Below are 25,019 nucleotides of genomic sequence, written 5' to 3' on the forward strand. Positions count from 1 at the left end.
TCCCTAAAGGCGTTTGCTATGTCTTGGGGGTTGGATAATTTTTCTTTTGAGTGTGGGTGGAATAAATGGGGGATCTTAGATTTGATTTTTGCACCTTTTATACATTGTGCTAATTTTTTCCAGCCTTATTGGAGGTAGAGTAAGAGGTGGCCTTGATTTTGCGTTGCATATATTTGTATGAGTTAAGAAAAAAGTGATCTAAGTTCCTGTCTAAGCGTCAATAGTTGGGCTAATAGAATGGGGTGTGGGGTGGTCTTGTGTTCAGTCTCAAGTTTGGCAATTTGGGAGGTGAGGGAGTCAATTTGTTGCGTCCTCTTCTTTTTGCAGATTGAGCTTAGTTTCATAATGATACCTGTAATAACTGCTTTGTGCGCGTTCCACACCATGGCAGGGTCCCCCACTGAGTCATTGTTTAATTCAAAATATTCTTTTAAGTGATCAGCAATTTCTGTAGAGTATGTGGGATGTTGTAGTATGGAGTTGTTTACACGCCAGAGGAAAGTATTCCTCTGGGGTGAGGTGTCGTTGATGGATATTGATATTGGGTTGTGGTCTGACCGTATCATGGGGTGGATAACAGATGTGCTTACATTTTGTAACAGCCATTTATCAGCAAGAAACATATCAATTCTGAGATAGGACTTGTGATGTGGGGAGAAATAGGTGTAGTCCTTCTCTGATCCATGATGACATCTCCAGACATCGTATAAGTCGAACGACGTCAGGAGTTGTCCCAGGGGAGAGTTTCTCCTCTTCGCAGCTGATGTAGTGTCCATATGAACATCTTCCTCTAGGTTGAAATCACCGCATACAAGGAGATGACCTTGACGTACAGATATCACTTTGGAGATAGTTTTCCTGATGAAATTTGTTTGACGGGAATTGGGGACATACAAATTCAGTATTGTGTATTTAGCCCCGTTCACTGTGCAAATCAGGATTAAGAAGCAACCATTGGGATCATAAAATTCTTGTAACGGATGGAAATCAGTATCTCTTTGCTGGGACTAAATGAGGACTCCTCTCTTTTTAGAGGTATAGTTGGTTCGGTAGATATGGGGGTATTTACTTTTGTAGCATAGGTTTGCTGACGCTGGTGTCAGATGTGTCTCTTGGACATAAAGAATGTCACTTCCGAGGTTCTCTGCTGTATGCCAGAGAGAGTGTCTCTTTGCTGGGTGGTTGAGCCCCTTGGCATTTAGAGATAATACTGTGAGTGGCATATTGGGGGGTTTGATAGTAACGAAAACACTTAAAGTTAGCAGGTGGTAGGTGGTTCGTGAGGCGAGCGATCGAATCCTTTAGCTGCGATGAAGCAGGCTAGCGAGTGTCTGGATGAAGTTATACTGGAACTATTTCTGAAACAGGAAAGTTGATGGAAAAAGCAACAAGTCATAAACAGAAAACTTACAATAGTAGAGGGTATGCGATGGCTTGTGTACTACACAGAAAAAAGCCTAGATCAGCTCTGCCGCTGTGGAGGGAAACAGTTAATAACCAGTAGAATGGAAGAAAGAACATATTGCCATGAGGGAGTACTGTAGACGTGGGTTCTGGGCCCTTTAAGATTCGGAGGCTTGCTGTGGCTGGTGACCACTGGACCCCTGGATGCGATGGTGTTGCGGAGGTTTCCGTTGCGGAAGAGGTGGGATAGTATCCTTAGGGAGTTTTAGAATGATCCCCCATTCATGCAGGAGTTGTATGACCTTCTGGAGATTGCCGATTACATTTGTTGTGCCATTCTTGGTGACGAGCAGAGTCGCTGTATAGTATTTGTATAGTATTTTATGATTGTGGAGGCCTTTAGTGACTGACTTCAGGTCTCTCCTAAGTTGTAGTGTGTACTTGGAGAGGTCAGGGAATATTTGGACTCCTTCATACGGATGAGGTAGAGGGCCCTTGATTCTGGCTTCAGACATCATTTTCTCTTTAATGTGAAAGAAATGGACCCTCATAAGCACGTCTCTTGGTACAGAAGCAGCCAGGTGAGAGGGTTTCGCTATTCTGTGGATCCTGTCAATAACGATGTCACGGGGCGCTGCGTCAGGTAGTATGGCGCGTATTAGGTCCTTGGCATACTTGGGTAGGTCTGGCAGAGCAATAGTTTCTGGGACCCCCTCAGTTTGACGTTATTGCGTCTGGAACGATCTTCCAAATCAGCCAGCTTGGCCCGGACCCACTCTTGTTCTTCTTTCACCTCATCATAGGAGTCTATGAGTTCGTTCACCATGGATGAACATTCTGACATGCCCCTTTCAATGGTGGATACTCTGCGATCTAAGGAGCGCACGTCAGAATTGAGCTTGATAAATAGGGTTGATAAGTCTGTCATCAGGGAAGTCTGTAGTGACATTAGCATATCTTTTAACGTGGTGTCCATGACTGGCAGACCTGATGTGGGGAAGGATGCCATGGAGGTGTGTAAGGCCTGGTTTGATTGTAGGGGGTTGAAGGCCTGGGCCTCTAGTAATGGCTGGGATGGCCGCCATGGTGGCGCATCCAACCGCATCCGTGCTTTGGCGGGGCTGTTCATAATGGGGTCTGCACCTGGGTCAAGTATAGGGAACCTGAGTATTTTTCCTGTGCTTATTTCCTCCTGATGTTCATCAGGGAGATTGGTGTATGGCTGCCGCCGCCATCTTGGATATAACTGACCTGCTCCTCAGGAGGAAACAACAGCATGGTGAGCTTTTGGGCTTATGATCGCCCATCCTCTTGCGGGACATTGTTGGCCGAGGTGTCCAGAAGCAGCTGTGTGAGAATGGGGTGATAGCTTTGTTTCAGGCGGGTCCCGGTGGCTCCGTTGTTCTCCCTCACTGTGGAGCACTGAGCCTAAGCATCCATCTTCCGTGCCGGCTGGCCATGCCCCCTTTTTTTTAATCTTTATTTTTTTTATTTAAAAAAACATCAGAAATCCATTTTTCAAAACATATAAATATATCCCCTCCTCCAAAACTCTTTTATTTTTGGTCACTCCCATCATATATGAGTCATAGAACATAAATCTGATTGCAACATCTCCAGCATAGTTGAGATTTGTCTTGTTGATATTTTTGACCTTTCTCTGGCATTATATACCATCTCACTAAACAATTATAATTAATTCTATCATATTTATATCTGTTGCATATTCATAGACCGCTCTAATCATTCTTTCAATTTGTTGCTTTTCCAACTGTTTGCCCAATTCCTGTTCCCATTTTCCAATGAATGGGGGTTTAACTTCCCTCCATCTCTAATTGGCTGGGGTATTTTGGTTACAAAGTGCTTTAGCATTAATTAATTTCAATGGCCAGAATAAATTATTTATTCTGGCCAAATAAATGAATTAACGCCCAAGTGCTTGACACCTGTAAACGTGCCTAAACGCTTGTAAAACCTGTTACACAATGCTGTTGGCTTCTTAAAAAAAAAGTCCTTTGTGCATGAGGCCTAAAATCACAACAACCATACTGATTTAAACCAAGAAAGAACCTGATTTTTAAGACGTAGTTTGCAAGTGTTTAACCTTGACTTTTTTACATACACCTTTTTGTCTTTTGAATGACCGCTATGCTATGCTATAGGTGTCCTTTTGCACCTTTACGCACTTTTATTCATTGACCTCGGTTGTGTTAGGACAGCCAATTTGAAATATGCTTTTAAGGCCAGGTTCACAGTAGTTGCGGCCGTGGGTCACAGCAGGGGGTTCGGTGCATGCCTGTTCACCGTTTCAAGTGTGAATCAGGTCCGAATTTTAGGCTGAATTCGCACCTGAAATGGACCAGAAGACGCACAGGATCCTTCTGCAATTCAGATTGCGACTACGCCAGAGGTGTGTGAACCGGCTCTATTAAAAGCCGGTCACACTCTCCTGTGATGCAAATTGGATGCAGGGAAACCATGTAGCAGCTCAAAGGAGTTCACTTATAACAACATTTCTTGTTTCAGGACTGGAAGGCATGTGGGACGGTATCTAAAGAACTTCTACTGCAGTACTACCTTATCTATTGGGAATTATAATCTTGGTTTTGATTGATTTAGCCAATGAGTCAGTGTTACATTGGGGGGAGACTGGTAGAAAATCTGGCCAGGGTTAAAGGAACTGTTCCACTGTTGAGTTAAAGCGGAAGTAAACCCATCCATAAAACAGTTACCTTTCCGGCACGGGCCGGAAATGTAACACTCCCATTGGTTGTGCTCTCAACCAAACTGTCAAATCATCCAATGGCTGGTGTCATAACGGATCACATGTGCAGCATCATGGCAGTTGTAGATTAAACAGAGGCCAAGATGGCAGCTTCCGTGGCTAAAAATGATAGGAGGGTTTACTTCCACTTTAAGCTTGAAACCGCACTTAACAAGAGCACAGAATGGTATTGCTGTGAAAAATATTTCCATTTTTTTTATTCTCAAGAGGTGCAGTTGTGAAGACCTTTTGCTGAATATCTCTTGACACTTATGGGTAAATCCAGCAGCAGATCTGAAGGGATCTGAAAGGAAACAGGTTAACAGGGAAACAGGGACTGTTGAAAGGAATTACAAGACACTTTTAGCTCAGTAATTGTTGGTAAATCTCAAAGTTGTACTTTGTGGCTTTGTTTTAGCGTCTAATGTCGTTTCCAATTCTACAAAGTGTCTTCTATATAACAATGAGCATTAAGTGGTGTTCTCTTATGTCTTTTTTGGCATGTAATTATTAACTTTGGCACACTATATCAATTTGTGAGCAGTACATATTAGTCTGTAGATGTGATGACTGCGATAATTTCCTTTTTTGCACCCGGATGTGGTAATGTAGACAAAAACTTGCCCAAGCTCTACCGCATGATTGTAGAATGATAAGCTGAACAATGGTGCTCATGCTTGTTGTGTCCCCATAAACATCAAAATAGCAAGAAATGCCGGCAACTCAATTGTTTCTTCTTAAATCTTTATTAAGCACTAACAGCAGTGTGCATCTAAAGTGCTAACGTGTTTCGGCCGGAGCCTTCCTGATAGCATCATGCATTTCTTGCTAACAAATGGCTGATACCAAGTCAAATTCCAGTATTTTTACTGCCTACATTAAAATAAAAAAACACAGTTTATGTTTGCCTAGAGTTCAACTTTAATCAATAGCAGAAAAGGGGGGATTATTTAGTGGGACTTTGGGGGTGCCAACAAAAAAGGAAGTCAAACCATGCTCGACAGTAAGTATGTAGAAATTTGAAGATTTTATTGTTACATACAAAATATAATTAAAAATTCCAATATACATTAAGCACACATATTCAAGGATACATCTAAAAGTTTAAAACAGTTGATGAAATAAAATCACTCGATAGTAGCATTGGAGTGATAGTCCCAACATGTTTCACCACTCTGGGCTCACTGTCAGACACTCCTAAGTTTAGCCATGCTGGAAATTTGCCATGTACAAGACTTTGATCTGTAAACCCTGGCACCTCTTGGCCCCTTCATATTCAATGTGCTTACAAACATTTCAGCTGTCAAGCTCATCTGGGCCTCTTTTGGCACTTTTTAAGTATACCACTCCATTTGAATTTCAGTGTTACATCTATTCTTTTTTTTTTTCAAAATATTTTATTGATTTTTCAAAAGTATAAAAGTACAAACATAAGCAAACAAAATAATACAAAAATACAAACCCAATCTCTTGGGAAATGTTCAGATGCTATAGATGTAGGTCAATAAGCTGAGTAGCTACCAATGGAAGGAGCGGCTCCTAAAAGTCTCTCCTAAACAACCAACAGTCACAGATCCGTCAAGCCCTCGAGAAAGGACTGGGAGAGGCCTCGTAGAGAATCCGCCAGCACCCCAAAAGGGATCAAGCTGTGCACGACCAATTCCCCCCAAGCCCCTAGGCACAAGACATCAATAGGCCTGACGGATACCTGAGAAAAACTTAAGGTTTATTGACACCTGAAATGCTAGCCCCCTGGAGGGCGGCCTCCCAGTGAATGGTAAATATTTATCTAGTATCGGAAGGATACTCCTTGTTTAAAAATAATTCCAAGGAGGGGGGATAGGAAAGTGAGAGAGGGGGAAAGAAGAGAAGGAAGAAGAGAGGAGAGAGAGAAGAGCCCATCAACGGGGGGGGTGACCCCTTGTACTCTGGTAGTCCCAGAAGCTCTAAGGCTGGACCCCTGGAATGAGGGAGATGCCCACATAGCGGGCCCATGGTTCCCAGGTGGTCTCAAATTTCAATTTGGTGTCGAGGAGGATGCTTAAGAGTTTCTCTTGGGACATAATGCAGAAGATTTTTCGTGTGGCTGCTTTAAAGGAGACCTTGGGTTGTTTCCACGCTCTGGCAATGGTTAACTTAGCGCCCAAGAATATAAAGTGTATTAATTTTCTCGTGTGTTTGGGAGCTTTATTTAGATTATCATTAAGCAAAGCAATGGCCGGGGTTTTGGGTATCTGGATGTCTGTTATTTTACGGATCAGGGCGAAGATCTTGTTCCAAAACGGTCTGAGTCTTGGGCATTCCCACCAAACGTGGACTAGGGTGCCATTGAGAAGACAACCCCGGAAACACCTAGGGTCTGCTGAGGGAAACATTTTAGAAAGTCTCATCGGAGTAAGGTACCACCTGGTGATTACCTTAAGACTAGATTCAATAAGGGAGATATTACGGATCCCCTTGAATTATCTGTTAAAGGAGGACCACCACCTTTCTAAATTTCAATTGAGAGACAAATCTTTTTCCCATTCTATCATGTACGTGGTCTTTTCAGATTGGATAGACAGTGCCTGATAAATAATGGTGATTCCGCCCCTCTGCTCCATAGGCTGGCCACACCATAATTCCTACGGTGTGAATCTTGGAGGAGAGGGTTTCCCCACCCAGATATGATTCAGGAAGTGGCTCAATTGGTGGAATCTAAAGCGCTCCGAATTTGGAAGCTCCAGTTGATTACCACAGAAATCAAGGGAAAGAGGCCCGCTCGCAGAGAAAAAGTGTCCGATTCGATACAACCCCTTGTCCAGCCACCATTTTGTGTTACGTCTATTCTGTTTTCAAAACGTCCCCTGATGAGCCCAGAGTGGCGAAACATGTCGGGACTATCACTCCAACGCTACTATCGAGTGATTTTATTTCATCAACTGTTTTCAGCTTTTAGATGTATCCTTGAATATGTGTGCTTAATGTATATTGGAATTTTTAATTATATTTTGTAAGTAACAATAAAATCTTCAAATTTCTACATACTTACTGTTGAGCATTGTTTGACTTCCTTTTTTGTTGGCACCCCCAAAGTTGCGCTAAATAATCCCCCCTTTTCTGCCATTTATATACAGGGATGTTGGTGCCTTTCATTTTGTCATTGCCACCCACCCATATTATTACTTCTTTAATCAATAGCAGGTAAGCTGAGTGACTAATGCTAACATAACAACATCAACATCAAAATTCCTTCTCTGTCTGAGGCCACATTATGGCAAGAAACAAAAATGATAAACAAAGTATAATTTTCTGCCTGCCCACTTATGAAGCAAGAACATCTCACACTAAGGGAAGTGCAGAGTATTAAATGATAGTACTTGCTGTTCAGGGAATGTCATTTCTGTGCCAGATTTGATAAATGGTTGGAAGTCGGTCGTTGTCATAGGAACAGGACACAACTTTGGTTAAACACTTCCGCCCTTCGGTATTTAGGATAGTGCCAAACATTTTCCCCTGGAGAGGATGTCTTCAGCTGAAAGATATGCTTAAATAAAATATCCTGTCTTTCTGTACTGTAACCTCTGAGTTACCGGAATTCCCCTATTAAATGTAACGATCTTTGGTTTTACTGCAGTGCTTGCATTGCATGTTGTTAGCGTGCAAACCCTGCACTTTAAAGCCACAGAGATCCTACTAAGAGCAGATTCAAAAACACAATCAGTATATCAAAATTTTTTTTTTTTTTGTACACTTTTTGTTAAAACTAACTGTCTTAAAACTAACCTGATAAACTTGTGTAATGTAGGTAAGTGTAGGGGCCAACACATGAGCAATACCATGTGCTTATCATGAACCTTGAAAGTCTGCCATGTTTTCACTTTGGAATTAGAAGCTGCACAAGTCATTGTACAAGTTCTTGAGGCTCCATGTGTGTGGTAACCATTATAACAAGCTGTCATCCTTCATTGCAAAAAAATAGGTGATGTGTTTATTTATTGTTGGACAAAGAAGGGGTGGGGTTATTTTTAAAAGGTAGGCAATAGGTTCTTAATAGGAATTTGTGGAAATAGAAATTCATTGAAAAATATTGATAACATTATTCAGTTGACCTCAAAAATAATCACAGGAGATGTCTGCAACATTTCCATTTACAAATATGATTGCTAAAGACCTAGATTTCACACTAACCACTTCAGCTTTGGAAGGTTTACCCCCTTTCATGACCAGGCCATTTTTTGTGACACGGCACTGCGTTACCACTTCAGCCCCGGAAGGATTTACCCCCTTCCTGAGCAGGCCATTTTTTTGCGATACGGCACTTTGTTGCTTTAACTGACAATTGCGCGGTCATGCGATGTTGTACACAAACACAAAATTGTTGTCCTTTTTTTCCCCACAAATAGAGTTTTCTTTTGGTGGTATTTGATCAATTCTGCGCTATAAACATAAAAAAGACTGCCAATTTTGAAAAAAACCCAATATTTTCTACGTTTTGCTATAATAAATATCCCCAAAAAATGTAAAAAAAAATCTATCCCCTATTTTGTAGATTCCATAAATTTTGCGCAAACAAATCAATATATGCTTATTGTGATTTTTGTTTTACTAAAAATATGTAGCAGAATACATATTGACCTAAATTGATGAATAAATTAGTTTTTTTTTATTTTTTTGGATATGTATTATAGCAGAAAGTAAAAAATATTGTTTTTTTTTTTCAAAATTGCCGGTCTTTTTGTGTTTAAAGCGCAAAAATAAAAAACGCAGAGGTTATCAAATACCACCAAAAGAAAGCTCTATTTGTGGGGAAAAAAAAGGACATGAATTTTGTTTGGGTACAACGTCACATGACCGCGCAATTGTCAATTAAAACGACACAGTGCCGTATCGCAAAAAAATGGCCTGGTCATTAAGGGGGTAAATCCTTCCGGAGCTGAAGTGGTTAACTGAAAATTGCACGGTCATGTGACGCTCTACCCAAATAAATTTTTTTCCCACAAATAGAGCTTTCTTTTGGCGGTTTTTGATCACTTCTGCGTTTTGTTTTTTTTGCGCTATAAACAAAAAAAAAAATAGATTTTTTACTTTCTGCTATAAAACATACCCAATAAAAAAAGTAAAAAAATCAATTTAGGCCAATATGTATTCTGGTAAAAAAAAATCCCAATAAGCATGTATTGATTGGTTCCAGAAAAAGTTATAGCGTCTACAAACTATGGGATATATTTTTGGAATTTTTTTTTTTAATAATTGCTGCGATCAGCAACTTATAGCGGGATTGTGATATTGCGTCGGACAAATAGGACATCTAACTGACACTTTTTGGAGACCAGTGACACTAATACAGTGATCAGTGCTAAAAAAAATATGCACGGTCACTGTACTAATGACACTGGCAGGGAAGCGGTTAACATCAGGGGCGATCAAGAGGTTAAGAGGTTAAATTTTCCCCACAAATAGAGCTTTCTTTTGGTGGTATTTGATCACCTCTGCTGTTTTTATTTTTTGTGCTATAAACAAAAAAAGACTGACAATTTTGAAAAAAAAAATATATATATATATTGTTCACTTTTTGCTATAATACATAGCCAAAAAAAAATGTATAAAAACTAATTTCTTCATCAATTTAGGCCAATATGTATTCTACATATTTTTAGTAAAATAGATCCCAATAAGCGTATATTGATTGGTTTGTGCAAAAGTTATCACGTCTACAAAACAGAGGATTGATTTAGGGACTTTTCCTTTTTTTATTGTTTTTCCTGGTAATGGCGGCGATCTGCAATTTTTAGGACTGCGGCATTGCGGCGGACAAATCTGACCCTAAGTGACACTTTTTGGAGACCAGTAACATTATTACAGTGATCAGGGCTAAAAAAAAAATGCACTGTTCCCTGTATAAATGACACTGACAGGGAAGGGGTTAACTACAGGGGTGATCAAGGGGTTAAAAGTGTTTCCTGGGAGGTGCTTTCTAAATGTGGGGGGAGTGGATTCACTGGAGGAAAAGAGAGATCGTAATTCAGATTAGCTGAAACACGACCTCTCTGTTTTCCTTACTGACAGAGCAGCGGTTTGCTTTGTTTACAACGACTCACTGCTGCTCCATCTCTCCTGTGAACGATCGGCGTGTGGCGGCGGCTGCCGGACCCGCTGATTGGCTCCTACTGTGTCCAATCACAACGGGAGCAGCACGCTGTAAACAGCGTGCACAAAATCACATACAGGTAAGTGATTTTGCACACCCGGGCCGCCCTGCGACAGTAAATGTACGTAGGGTGGTTAATAAAAACAAAAAAACAAACCATTACAAACCATTACAATAACTTTAAGGTCCTTGTTTCTATTATCCCAAATGTGCCCCTGCATTGTCATTCTAAATGGAATATGTCTCCAGCACACTGACAAGCATGTTTCAAAGTGCAAAGCTCTCTTGTATGATCACATAGAAAAGCAATTATTTGGGATCATGTAGGGAATCCTCATACATGGACCCATGATCCCAAAACATTCATATCTCATACAAGAATAAATAGTTTTGCACTTTGAAGCAAGCTTGTTGGTGTGCTGGCAAGATATTCCACTCATGTTCTACACCATGGCCAGTTGGGAGTCGTTGCGGCACACTTTTATTCACATGGTCTGTTTTAGTATGGTATGCATGAGGAATATACCCAGGGCTTTTTTTCTTAGAGAATAGGTGCAGGAACTCCCCCTATCTGATTCACCTCTTTTCTCCGCCCCTACCCACCTACGAGCACCATTCCTTGGCTTCACCCCCTACCCATCTCCCAGTACTGCCTTTTTTAGAGAATACAGAACCAAGTAACATTTTGTAATTTGTATGGAATTTTTATGGAATTTGGTAATGATAACAAGCAAAGCACTCAAATAGATCCCCTGCAGCCAGTACCAATAGAGCCCCCCAGCAACAATAGATTCCCCCATCAACAATGGACCACCTGCAACAAAATTCCCCCCAAACAACAATAGACTTGTGGCATCAACAACAGATCTCCCACAGCCAGCATCAATAGACTTTACGGCAGCCAACAACAATAGAGCCCTCCCTCAACAGTAGATCTCTCCCAGCAACAACTGACCCCCAGCAATATAAGACCCACCCCAAGCAACAATAGGTCCTCCACCAGGAACAGTAGACCTCCTCAGCAACAATAGACCCCTAGTGCTGGAGGTGCCGGAACTGCGTTCCCCCATGTTCCTGCTGAAAAAAAGCCCTGAATATACCACATGTACTGTCATCTGTCATACATGCTTCTGAACAAGACTATATAAGGCCATTTCAACATACAATGCACAGGTATAGCCCACTGTTGTCACTGTTAGGAAACCCACCCTGAGAAATGCCATGCAACAATCACTGGATCAAGTATTGGAGACAGGATGTTTTTATTTATTAATAATACCATTATTAGTATTATTATTTTACACACAGACCAACCATTAGTATGAGACAAAGAGCTATCAGTAACAGCATGGCCACAAGCGATGGTGTGCATACATGTGGTACTTCGGAAAAAGGCCCATCACACATATAATCACACACAAAGGTTGGACTTGATGGACTTGTGTCTTTTTTCAACCTCACCTACTAAGTAACTATGTAACTATCTCTGTGATGCACCATATAACACTGGCATAAACAGGTTAACAGACCAGCAAATAAGAGAAGTTCATCGTTTTACATACACTTTAGCAATAAACAGTGTCAACTTGTGGACTGATACTGGATGTATAACGACAAAGTGACTAGCAATCAATCTGTCTCCAAAAGGTTCTATTCACAGTAATTGACAGAGCAGTACCACAGGGAGCTTGGGGTGCACGAGAGAGAAACTGATATTGTTGCAGGATACAGATCACACCCAAGAAAGATGTTGAGCAAAATAAACTTGTAATGTGAACCTAAGGCTGGGGTCTATCAGAAAATAAAGTTCTAGAAAAAAGAATGAGGATCAACATGTGCGAATAGTTTGCTAATCATAGATGGCAATATGTAATTTTAAAGGCTATAATTTTCCAATACAGTTTGAGAATGAACAAGGGGAAGTTCTAACAATGCTTGTTATATTTCTGTATGTTTCTTTGAACAGAGTAATCATTTTAATTACATTTAATTTTGAGCAATTTTTTGACATTTTTTTTTATATAGAAAGATAAGGTTCCTTGATAATCACTATTTAAAGCAAGCCCACGATGTTCAGTAAATTCAACGTTTGGCTATGATTTTTAAACACCCACCTACTGTAGATGCTTTTTTTAATAATGCATGTACAATGCACCAGCTATAGTTTTCATAGCCCATCTCTGCTGAAAACTGGGGCTGAGTTACTAAAAGTATAGCAAATTCACTTTGTAACGTGTATGTTTTGTTTGCAAAGTGCATGGTCATAGCTGTTAAGCTGTGTTCACTTCAATTATCCATTCATGTGCAAGCAAACATCCTGTTTTTTATTTTTAATTGCACGTAATTGGGTATTTAAAGTGAACACATCTTTGCTTTATTTACAAAGCTAAGTAAGCATACACTTTGCAAAGTAAAAAGCCTCTAAGACCAAACCCAGTTTGGTTACTGATAAGGGGGTACCACCCATCCTCCTGTACATGGCCTGGGCAGCAGGGGGAATCAGAAGTGGGCAGGACAGCGAGAGGATCAGTGCCATGGGGGGCCCTTACAGCAATGATGCCCTGTGCTGCTTTCTGTAACAGCTGAAAGCCTGTTTCTCACATTTTCCCTTCCACCAACTTTCAGCTGCTACAGGGAGAGACACACAGGGCATTGTTCCTGTAATTGCACCCCGCTGCACCTATTCCCCTCCCTGTCCTGCCCACATCTGATTCCTTCTGATGTGTGCCCTAACATGTGCACCCCACTCCCGCAGCGCTGCCGGCTTCCCTTTCTCCCCAGGTACACAGGGGGTTGTTCAGGATGGAGAGCAGGGGAAGGGGCCGGTAATTATGTCATTTGCCAGCCCCTTCCTTTTCTGAATGGACACAGTGAGTGATCAGTATTCCTCATTTACTGAGTTCATTCATAACTGAATCATAGTAAACTGTGTAGCCTCTGTCTTCTGTTCATTCATCTGCAGTGCAGCTGAGGCTACAGAGAAAGAAATTGAAGAATCTGTGTCCTCAGTTCTTTTCTCTGTCTCAAATGTGAGATGTCAGGGGTTTAGACCCTTGATATTTCACTCAAAAAATCATTATAAAATAGTTTAAAAAAATGAAGGGCTCACTCATACAGGTTCTTCTGCCCATGCAGTGTGAATGAGCGGTTTGTTTGTGCAGCTGGAGCTGGCTGTTACTCTATGAGAATGCAGAGGCTGCATGAACACACCGGCAGGTCCTAATTTGATAGGTGTGCAGGTGTGGGTGAGTGACCCCCGAATGCACACTGTGTTCAGGGGGGCATACACCTGCATCCACACACCTGTCAAATTAGTGAAAATATTGTTTTGATATTTTTAGGGGGCGCTCTGTCAGGTAGACTGTACAGGGCCCCATGATTTCTAACAGCAGCCCTGGGTAGCAGTATTAACTTCACTTGGAATTTTACCAGAAAATTCTCAAAAGACAGTTGGGGCAGTAGTGTCTGCCATCGCAAAACATGAACCAATGACTTGGGAACTATGGTAGATAAATATGTATTTTGTTTATTTTAGCCTTCTAGAAAAATATCTTGTTGATATGGTATATAGCTACATAAGAATATGTATATATATATATATATATATATATATATATATATATATATATATATATATATTTTTTTTTTTTTTTTAATATATTGATATTTGCTTCCAAAAATTGAAAAGAAGCATCCTGAACATTTTAAAGTCACAAACAGTAGCCCAGATTACACATTTCTCCTAGTATTACAGTCATTATAAATGCTAAGAAGGTGATGTTTCATCTGCTGAACATGTTTGTTCAATAAAGCTTTGGAAATGACAAAATGTTTATTACTGTTTACAGTTCTTTATAATGGTCAAGCTCCAGTAGTTTAATTTATATACAGTATACTATTATATCCTTTTGGGCTAGATAATAGGACAGAATGGAACTGTTGCCCACAATAATCAGTTATAATGCCAGAAATACAAAAGTTTTTCTTCAGCTGCAGTATTCATAAATCATCAAATGCAATGTGGTCTTTTGTCGATGGCTTGACATCAGTTTGACATGCTTATGATGAAATCATTTAGAATTCATTCACAGGTGCATTTGGCTTTCAGTTGATTTCCTTCTAACCTGCATTTGACCTGCTTCAAGTGGGTATTGCATTCCCATAGACTTGTATAGGAATGCAAAATCCATCTGACACTAACAAAAGCCAAGTGCCAAACACAAGCACTTTTAGACACAATTTTGTGTGTTTTTTATATTGCAGTAATGTTAATATATACTGTTTATATATCATTGCAGAGTGCAGCAGCTGCTCCCAGTCCAGTAATGGGTAACATGCCGCCAAATGATGGAATGCCAGGTGGACCCATGCCTCCAGGGTTCTTTCAGGTAGTACTTTAACATTTCCTATTCTCTGATATTTTACCTGTAAAACTTAACAGCAAAGCAACATTGCTTTTGCATGCTGTTGCAAGCATATTATTATCCTGGGATATGTTGATTCCAATACATTGGAACAAGTTAATTGTTGCAGTTTTAAGATCTCTTTTTATTGCACAAAAACTGATTGCTTTACAATGGGTATCCTCTGCTCCGCCATCAGTAGATGAGTGGAAATCTGAAGTGAATAAATATATTTTGTATGAGAAACATATGTACCTCTTCTGCAATGCTCTACATAAGTTTGCTGCAATATAGTCTAGTTGGATAGACGCGATTGGCCTGTCTATTACTCGTTGTTGAGAAAGTTGTTCTTATTGTTACTTGTGGGATATTTATTAGTTTGCCAAGTATGGTAGAGGGGTACAGGTGCTATATTGATATATTTATGTAGTAGTAACTTGTTGGCTTAGTTCTGTATTTTTGTCTTTTTTTTTTTTTGCTTTTTTTTGTTGCTATTTGTTTAAACTTATCTATTTTTAGTTTTTATTCTGTGTGACAGTGTGTCTCTATGTTATTCTGTAAAGAAAAAATCTCTAAATAAAATGTGATTAAAAAAAATTAAAAAAACAAAACAGCACAGCAACAAAGCAATTTCAAGACTTTTGAAAGCAATATCAAGACTAGGAACAGAAGCTGAGTTGCTGCTAATAGTGACCAATCTGATTGGATATTTTTGATTAGATTTATTGATATATCTATGAAATCTGATTGGTCACTGGGAGCAATAAACTAATTTTGTTTCCATTTACTCTTTGTTGTATTTAATAATTGGCTTAATTTATCATACACAAAAGAAATGACTTAAGTAATTTTTTCATTTTTTTAGATTCCATCTTTACAGATGTCTTAGGGTTTGTTCATATAGAGACGGGCCAGGACAAGGGGTGGGTCGAGAGGGTCGGTTGCCCTGGGCACAATGATTTACTGTAGGGATGGGGGCACCTTCCTTCTGTTCCAAGGCTGACAGGAGTAGTGACAGTGGCAGTGATTTCAACAAATGAGTAACTGCTGGGTGTAGGATCCTCTAAGTTTGCACATCATGATGGAGGGAGTTTGGCATCTTTTCCCTGGGCGCTGGATGACTTTGTCCCGGCACTGATGTAGAATATATGTAAACCCAATAACTAAAATCTATTTAATAGATAATATATAATAGAAGTCTTGACATGGTAATGTATGTAATAGATTACGAAATAATAAAGTACTTTTTGATCCTGCAATGAAGGGTCCTGTGCAGGCACTTCATGTTATAGGATGAAAACTCGCTGTCTCAGTGTGTCAGCTGCTCTTTTGCATTGTCACTTAGTCACACAGTTTCCTACAAGCATTTTCTCTGTAATCATCATCAGGAAACCTGCCCAGAGAAATTACTTGCAACAGTTTCTTGAGTTTTTTATGTAGACAGGTAGTCTCTGCATAGAGGTTCTGGAAGATTAGATGTGCTGATATGCAATAAATGATAAAAAAGTTTTTTTTTCCCAAATAAAAAAGCAGTTGTTTATGATACACAGTGCTTTGGCAAACTAAATGTCATTTGGTTAGGGCTTACATTTTTAACAGAATAGGCAATCAGCTAAATGATCATGCAGATAATGACTATGACTTGCAGTCTATTAAACAGGTGCAAAGTTAGAATCAATAATGAAAAATATGTTTTATATGTGAAAAAACAAGCATGCACTGCACAATAATGAAAAACAGGTTGACGATGGCAAAGAAAATGCATGCACTTCAGAGTATGAAAGCTGTACAAACACTGACTCTGTGACTCATTCAGGGTAACACAACTGCATAGCACAGTCTCCATAATACTCTATAATAACAAGAGTTAAGCTGAGAAGCACTACTTCATTAAAACAGTTTAGATTACAGCAACTTGCATTTATCCTCATAAACAGCATCCCTGTCAGTGAAGTCCAGGGTTACTCAGGTAACACAGGTGAACAGCTGCTGGGATTCAAGGCCTAAAGACAAAGGGCCACCTAACAGGAACTGGAGTACTCTGGTAGGAGTTGGGGAGCAGATCCCTACAGCAGCTAGGTCTTCCAGAGAAGCTGCTTACTATAAGCCAGCATGCCGGTCCAGACAGTGGAGGGTCTCTCAGATCATTTGCCAAGCTATCTCAGCCTCATCAGGTGTGGTCTCTCCAGTCTGCTGAGTTGGGGGGAAGCTGGGAAACCTATTTTCTCTTGTTAAACCCAGGTTCTAGGGAGTTGTAGGAAAACGAAGTTAAAGAGGCCTGCACCTACATCTGAGTGGTGAGTAAATGGGCACTCTGAAATACATGTACGTTAACTGTAGACATATTGCTCTCTGATGAAAAAAAAGCAAAAGAAAGATCTGTACATGAAGCATAATAAGACAAATACTGCTTTAATCCGTACGTTTTAAGGTGCCAATAGACTTTGGGAGGGATGGTGGTGTCAAGCGTGACAATCATTTTGCAAGCTAAATACTCTCCCAAGCTAAATACTGCAGAGAGCGAAAGAAACATACTGTATATGCTAAACTTGGCCGATGGCGTAATTTTTTGCAAGGAAGTGCAATATCAAAAATGTTTTGCTCCCTGAAAAGAAATGCAGTATTTCTGTATTGCAGACTACCTGTAGTTCAAGCCACCATGTTTGTGACTTTTAAGACCATTAACTTTGTAATTGTCAGAATCTTGGTGCTTATTGCTGCTAATCCTAATGCTGTTGCAACAGCATATTAACATCTTAGTACTTTGTAAATGTGCCTGCTAAATATTGTATAAAATGAATGAGTTATGATTCATAAAATTCTTATTTAAACCGATCCTCACAAATCACGTGTTAAATCCATGAATTAAACTTGAATCATTTTGTTGGTAGTCATTTGCTGTAGCAACACATATCTTGTGATGACGACATCTTTGTATGTAACATTTTTTTCAGTCTGTAACTTTTTTCAGTTTCTAAGTCACTAAGGGTAGGACTGCGGTGCGGAAAAGGTGCATTCTATGTGTGTTTTCCACACTGCGTTCAAAACGCACTGCCTTTGCAAGATCCAATACATTGTTAATGTAAGAAGGAATCTGACCTTGAGTTGTATGGTGCCTTCATCCCGGATTTAGACAATAGCAAACAAATACCCTCTGGAATTAGGACTATATAGGCACTTTCAAAGGTAGTCAAAATTAATTTAAAGGTAACATTTTTTGATACAAAAGGTTAAAACACATGTCTGAAATTACACATATGAGGCCATAGAAGTAAAGATATAACAGTGTTGTTACAAAGAATTGTGTACAGGTATAATATATGATAAATAAAGCTTTTGAGGACTCTTCTTCAGAGGTGTCTGAAGAATGGCGCAAATTTATGTCAGTAAAACACAACAGAAATTATATCACGTGTATATGCCGCTGTATATTGAAACCAAAGAAGGAAGGTATGTGCCAATGCCTGCACTGTAAAACTTGCCCACCATCAGACTATGGGACCCAGACCCAGATGCTGGGCTGCAGAGATCTCCCTGGGGTTGCAAGGGACTAAGGATCTAGGCCTCTTGTTTAAAGTACTGAAAAAAGGCCAACCTGTTAGGATGGCTAGGTATTTTTAATAGCGGCTGAAGTTGAGACAGTCAACAACAGTCAGCTAATGTGGGTCCCCTCAGATGCAGGAGATAGTTCCATACATAGGTGGTATGCCTCACAGGGATGGTAATCTGTGGGGGTTGATTGGCATGGATAGGATGTTAGTGGAACTGCCCATTAGTCTCTGTCTTCTGGTCATAAGTGAACTTGTTTCTTTCTGCTGCCCTTGATCTACCAAATATTTGACACCCAAAGAACTGTTTTTTAGGGATTTTTGGTGATATACACCTTTCTAAATATGGCAAAGGCCTGCTGCGTATCTTATACTTTTATGCTAAAAAGTTATCCTTATGTCCTGGAAAAGCACCCCATACTAATCATTAGGGACTTGGAAGGTTATGATTAATGGTAACTTTCCACTGTATAAGCTGACTTCCCAGCTCAGGAAGAAACCCCAAACCTTTGGGAAAATGTGGCATCGTTAGCTAGCTAGTCCTTTTACTACTGCCTCTGTAGAGCCAGGAATGTAAATACAACACTACTTTGCTAAATTACATCTGTGTACTTTTGGTTGTTACCAGCTGCTCCAGCTTTAACTTATTGTCTATATGGGTTTGTGTATCCTTGACTGTTTGTAGGGGACACTAGGCTGGGGCTTACTGGTTGTTGTTTTTTTTTTTCTTTGTAATTCTTGTATTGACAAATCTTAATAATAAAAAAAAGATGCATAAACAGTTACCAATAGCAGCACATTTTACATTAATGTGTCATATACAGCACTTGTGTAAAGTAACAGTAAATATTAATTTGTATTATCTATATATTTTTGATTAAAGGTATCAAAAAGCCCTCCAACTGAATCAGTGCGTAAGCCTTGTTCAGAGAAAATGTATTCACATGTCTTATTCTATAACATCTCTGAAAAAAGGCAGATTATTCCTCATTTCCAGACATGGACAGAGACATGCAAACCATTCCTTGATACCCAATACGTCAAAAGAACATCTAGAACTGGATGGTGTGTATTGCAAATATAGCCTAATATTATAGACCCATTTATTCCAAACTGCATACAGTAGTTTTATGTTTTTAGCCTTTATCCATGCAGTGTATGGAAACCATGGATTAGGATTTGGCACCCAGCCTTCCAACAGAATTGGATTAAAAAGAATGATTTGCATGGTTCTGCCAATTTTCCTGCACTGAGGAATAATCTTTTTATTTTTCGTATATGTGATGTATTTGATGTAATGGCACAAGTTTAATTAGTTCAGTGCCACCGAGGAGCTGGGGACCCCCTATTCTGCTATGATCCTCAGTTGCTGTTGTTTATCTGTAACTGCTGTTGTTGATCATTGAGTATTTGTATGTCACAATGGATGGACTGCAGTCTGATCAGTTGGAAGCTTTGCTGTTTAAGGATTGGGAGTGTTTTTAGAGGAAAAAGTTATGCAATTTATGGGATCTGCTTTTGGTTTTAGTTTCAAGTGCACAACCACTGTAATAAATTAAGCATGCAGGAGGAGGTAATTTTACAGAGCCATGGATATACAGCATAGGAACCTATACCAAATGGGGAGGGGGGCAAGGCTTTTCCAAAACCATGGAAAATATGTATAAATATGACCTAATTCACAAAATAATGCTGACAAACATAAGAGTTACATGTATATATTATATAACCAAATAGGATTGCTTCCTTTATGTTGTAAAGCATGAAATCACCAAGGGGATTCCTTTTCCTTAACCTGCTCAGTCTATGAACAGATGATTGACAGGTGCCACTAACCACTTGCTTGTTTATCGCCTAGTTTATTGAAAGTAAAACCTTCTCAGTGCATCCCACAAGCTTATCTTCACAGAGTCTCTCTGGCTGCTGCATTAGACTTTGTGCCAGCAATCAATAAGGGGAAGCAATCTCTGCATGATATAACTGGCTAATATTCGAAGGGAACGGCTTCAGCAAAGCTTGCTTTTACTTAAAGTAAAATGTATATCAATTGGCAATGTTTTTGTATGTATTATACTCCAATCGGTAATGTTTAAGCAGTGTAAATTATTTAAGATATACAGTATTTATATATGTATGAAAAATTTTTTTTTAACAACGTATGTATCACTGCAAAAATTTAGATATTTTTTCATTCACATAACTGTTTGATATAAATAAAAATAAGTTTTGGAATCCTCTAATAAGTACTGTGCTTGCAACAATGAACCCTGCTATTTTTCTGTATATCCCCATCCTGTCTCTGTAGTGCTTAAATATTAACACCTTCACTGCCCTTATCCTACACATTGAACCCCCATCTCCATCCACCTTCTGTGTTTGTTTTCTTAAACAATCTTAAACAATCATGAGTCCCAGATCATTTTTTTAGCTTCAGTAATATCTTGGTTCCACACCAATAAATGTGGTAAGTTTTGTGCTCTACTCTAACGTTATCATACATAATTGTAGGGGGGAGGGGATGAGGAAAAGATAGGGCTTTAATTTGGTAGCAAATTTTGATACATACATTTTTATATCCTTGGTTTTTATTGGGAATAAAAGGTAAAAAAAAAATTGAATTTTCCTGTTATTTTTCCCAATGCAACATTTACATAATTTGCGTATTAGCATATACTTACCGCAAAATATAATCATGAAAGTCTGCTGATTAAAATTGTATTACATTAATGCTCCTTTTATATAACATAGTGGAAAAGTAAAACTCAAGGTGAACATTCCACTTTAGGAAAACTCTATTGCCCCTTTGATGCTACATTGCAACTCATGCATGGGAAAAACAGTTTGTGTAAAATCTTAGAGTAACAATAAAATTAGATAAAGCTGGGTTGATGAGGGCAGAAATTAGCACAATTGCTAAAAATTCTAATTATGTTGCATTTATTTACATGAGCAGTTGATGCTTGCTCAGTGAACACAAATGAACATTCAGATCATATATATCCTGGGGTGTCCTCACCAGTAGATCATTACTAATCACGTCTATTAGTGATCTATTTCTGGCAGCAGTGACCTACTACTGTAGGGAGAGGCTCAACAGAGCTGCAACAGCTTTGCCTGAACTTCCATACTGACAACTGACAGGAAGCCCAATGATGTCACTTGTGGCGTCACTACACTCCCAATGATGTGGAAGCAAAACTTTTACATTCACTTCTACAGCATTCTATGGTATGTAGAAGTATCGGAAGACCAGGAGCTGAAACAAGCAGCTTAGTGCTGGATCACAGACAGCTGGTGTTTTCAGCCTGCCCATGGACTTGCCAGAGCCACTGATTTTTGGTGCCATGTTAAAACAGTGCTGGGACAGATAACACCTACCCCAGTGCTGTTAATAAAACAGTGGTTGAGACTCAAGTGGCGAACAACTTCAATACCAGCATGTTTCTTCTTTTTGAGAACATTGTTGCAAAAAAGTAGGTCAACTGAAGGTGTTTACTTTCTGAAAAAGGGTACTTTTGGAGATGTTTGTATCATCCTAACTTTTTTATTTTATATGATTTATAACAGTAACATTTTGGTCTTATTTACTCTATAAAATAAAAAAATGTAAAAACAGTTGTTAAAAAACACTACTGCTCTCACAAAAAGTGATATAAAGTTTTTTTTTTGAGTACAGTGTTGCCTGACTGAGTAATTGTCAAAATATTACATCACTGAAAACAGAAAAATGGCCTGTTAATGAAGGGGTATATACAGGCTAGTACTCAGCTGGTTGAATTGGGGGGGGATTAAAGTAAACCTGTGCTTTACCCAAATTTGGCAGCAGAAGGGGGATAGAGATAGACAAGCAGAGCTCCCCCTTTTGGGTAGTGCTCTGCTTTAATGACAGCAAGCAGCTTTGTTGAAAAACAGTGTTGAAGCTTTAATAGCTTACCGTGGGTGGGTGAAGATCTCTCTGCTAAGTATCTGAACACAAGGGTAGATTGGCCTCTACCGTACCCATCTTACTGCACGCCTACTAGCAAAGCAAGTTTTAGTTTTTTGTTCTTTTTTTAAATGAAAGTTGATCTAAACCCATTGATTAACAAAACGTACTTTTGATCAATTTGAATCAAAAGTTGTCATACAAATCATAACTAGTGATCCTGCCACGAAGGTCCTTGTTCAAGGCATTTCCTGTTATGGGGTAACAAGTAACTCTCCCTTGCGTGCCTTTGTTGTCATCATGTCACATGTACCCTGATAGAGGCAACACTTGGCTATAGCCGTGCTGGCACACATTGTGCAGGCATAGTCCATGAAACCATTCCAAAACAATGATATGCAGATGAAGCTGGAGTGTGTGCATGTAGAAAGGAAGAATCTGAAGGATATCAGCAGCACTGAGGCTATAACATATGAAAAAGAAGTGAAAATGGTATTTTATGAAAGCAAACGCCATGGCAATTGTTTCAGATACACAGTGCTTTAGCAACCTAAATGTCATCCTGTAAGGGTTTAGATCTACTTATTTTAATATATCTGTAAATATTAGCCTTAGTTTTGACAAGATCACACTTGCCAATGCTAATGAAGCATGGTGGTGTTAGGTAGCCTTTTTTTATCTTCTGGGTTCTTACTATGTTCTTGTAGACAGGCTCACATTGCTCAAATGCTGTTTGACAAGCTCCAAGACAGCTGTATTAAGCCGTGGTTTTTTTCCCCAGCAAGTGAAGCATTTAAACACTGGCCATGTAGTCTAAATCAAGCAGTGCTAAGCCCTCTTGTATCCCAAAGGGTATATATCAGTGAGCAGGAGACCTCTCCAAACAGGATTATCGGACAGCACTTGTCTGAGCTTCACAAGCGCAGGGACAGAAGGCTTTTAGATAGGAGGAATTTTACTGCATGCTCTCTGCTTATTGCCAATTCATTCTGTTGCTATAACATACGGGGAGGCTTAATGAGTGCAGATAAAAGTTAAATACTAATTCTAGCATGTTGGACTACTGCGTTAATATTTCAGGCCATTGTTCTACTCTCTTCATCTTATGAGATTTTTAAACAGTGCTGTATTTTAATAACAACAATCAAGTTATAGGTGAAGTCATTGCTAAAAGGTATCCCCTTATGAGCGTGGTAGCATGTCAATTTGGCTTTTCTATACTGTATAGAATACTGTATCTTTACATTGGGTCATGATAAATCTGTTGTAATACAGTGATGAAAGAGTTTCCATCTCTTTGAAAAGTTGTTTTCTTAAAGGGATTATGAAGGCAGAAGGTTTTTTATTGTAATGCATTTTATGAATTACGATAAAAAGCCTTCCGTGTGCAGCAGCCCCCCTCAGCACCCCTAACACTTACCTGAGCCCCATCTCTATCCAGCGATTTCCACGAGTGCTTTGGCCTTCCAGGACTCTCCCTCCTGATTGGCTGAGACACAGCAGCTGTGCCATTGGCTCCCGCTGCTGTCAATAAAACTCAGTTAGCCAATCAGGAAAGAGAGGGGCAGGGCGAACTGCAGCTCCATGTCTGAATGGATGCACAGAGCTGCAGCTCAGCTCAGGTGCCCCCACAGTAAGCAGCTTACTTTGGGGGCATCCGAGCTGAGCTGCAGCTCTGTGTATCCATTCAGACAGGGAGCTGCAGTTCGCCCCGCACTTAACAGGAGGGAGGGTGTCACGGACTCCGGACACCCTGTTGGGTATTTCCACCAAGAAGCTGCTTCCCAAGTCCTGGAACATGAGACCAATGGATCTGGCTATAGAAAACCCCAAGGACCAGACAACACCAGTCTTGGAGTACACCAGAAAATGAACTGCTTTATTTTTAGAAACACGCTGAATATTTACAGCAAACCATCAGATAAGGGCTACTCCCATTATCTCAGACAAAGGTCACCTTACACAGTAGAGCTAGTCCTACACTAGAACACATTATAACACAGAGTTCTCCAGGCCATGGTTCTCCTGCAGCCTAAAGTCCGTGACAGAGGGGCCAGGAGATCCAGCCAGGGACCTAAGAAGAAGAGGATCCGAGCTGCTCTGTGCAAAACCACTGCACAGAGCAGGTAATTATAACATGTTTGTTTTTTTAACAAAAAAATACGAGCCTTGTCAAACACTTTAAAGGATCTCTATTACACAATGTTTTTGTAATTAAGTTAAACCAGTACTAAACAAATGTATTATATTGCAGCTTACCAATTCTTAGATGTGATGGCTGCATTAGTTTTCTTTTTAGGCTTTATTTACTTTATTTTCACCTGGTGATCCAACCAGTAAGGCTGTTGTTTTTTAACAAAACAAACTGTCCTGCAGATGTAGCAGTTACAGGGATGAGACAAATCATTTAATATATATTATATTTTTGGTTTCAGGTTTAATACCACTTTAACATGTTTTGCACATTTGCATTCCCTTGTTTACGTTTTTCTCCACATCTACTTGACCAAGCTGACCAGCAAAAGTGACAGGACTGAGGAAAAAAAATAACACTGCCAAGCATGCTCGGATGCTCACAATGTTCTCCCATATTCAAGCTGTTTGAATTTTTAGAAAAAGTTATATATTTACAGAGGTGAAGGCAAGGGTCAATTTTTTCTCTGGATTGGTACATGTTGCTATGTTGGTTAGGGGCCCATAGTGGAGACACTCTCCCCCATGCAGATCTTGATCACAACTACGTGCAGACTTTTTGTTGCCACCTTAAAGTGGTTGTAAACCCCATTCATGAAATCTGATCTGGGCACATATCTCTGTAGTGTTTACTTATCTCTTTCCAAAGCCC

The 25,019-nt window shown here is 39.6% G+C and overlaps 1 protein-coding gene across 3 annotated transcripts in view; it reads left to right on the forward strand.

Moving 5' to 3' along the window:
- Positions 1-25,019, forward strand: part of SSBP4 (single stranded DNA binding protein 4) — a 735,140-nt gene that overhangs the window by 533,187 nt on the left and 176,934 nt on the right. For all 3 annotated transcript variants that reach the window (XM_073595915.1, XM_073595931.1, XM_073595924.1), the window contains one exon: positions 14,597-14,686. In XM_073595915.1, the coding sequence (XP_073452016.1) occupies positions 14,597-14,686 (90 nt within the window). The remainder of the gene's footprint in view (positions 1-14,596; positions 14,687-25,019) is intronic.

This window comes from Aquarana catesbeiana, linkage group LG01 (assembly GCF_042186555.1).
Source record: "Aquarana catesbeiana isolate 2022-GZ linkage group LG01, ASM4218655v1, whole genome shotgun sequence".
Classification (NCBI taxonomy): Eukaryota; Metazoa; Chordata; class Amphibia; order Anura; family Ranidae; genus Aquarana; species Aquarana catesbeiana.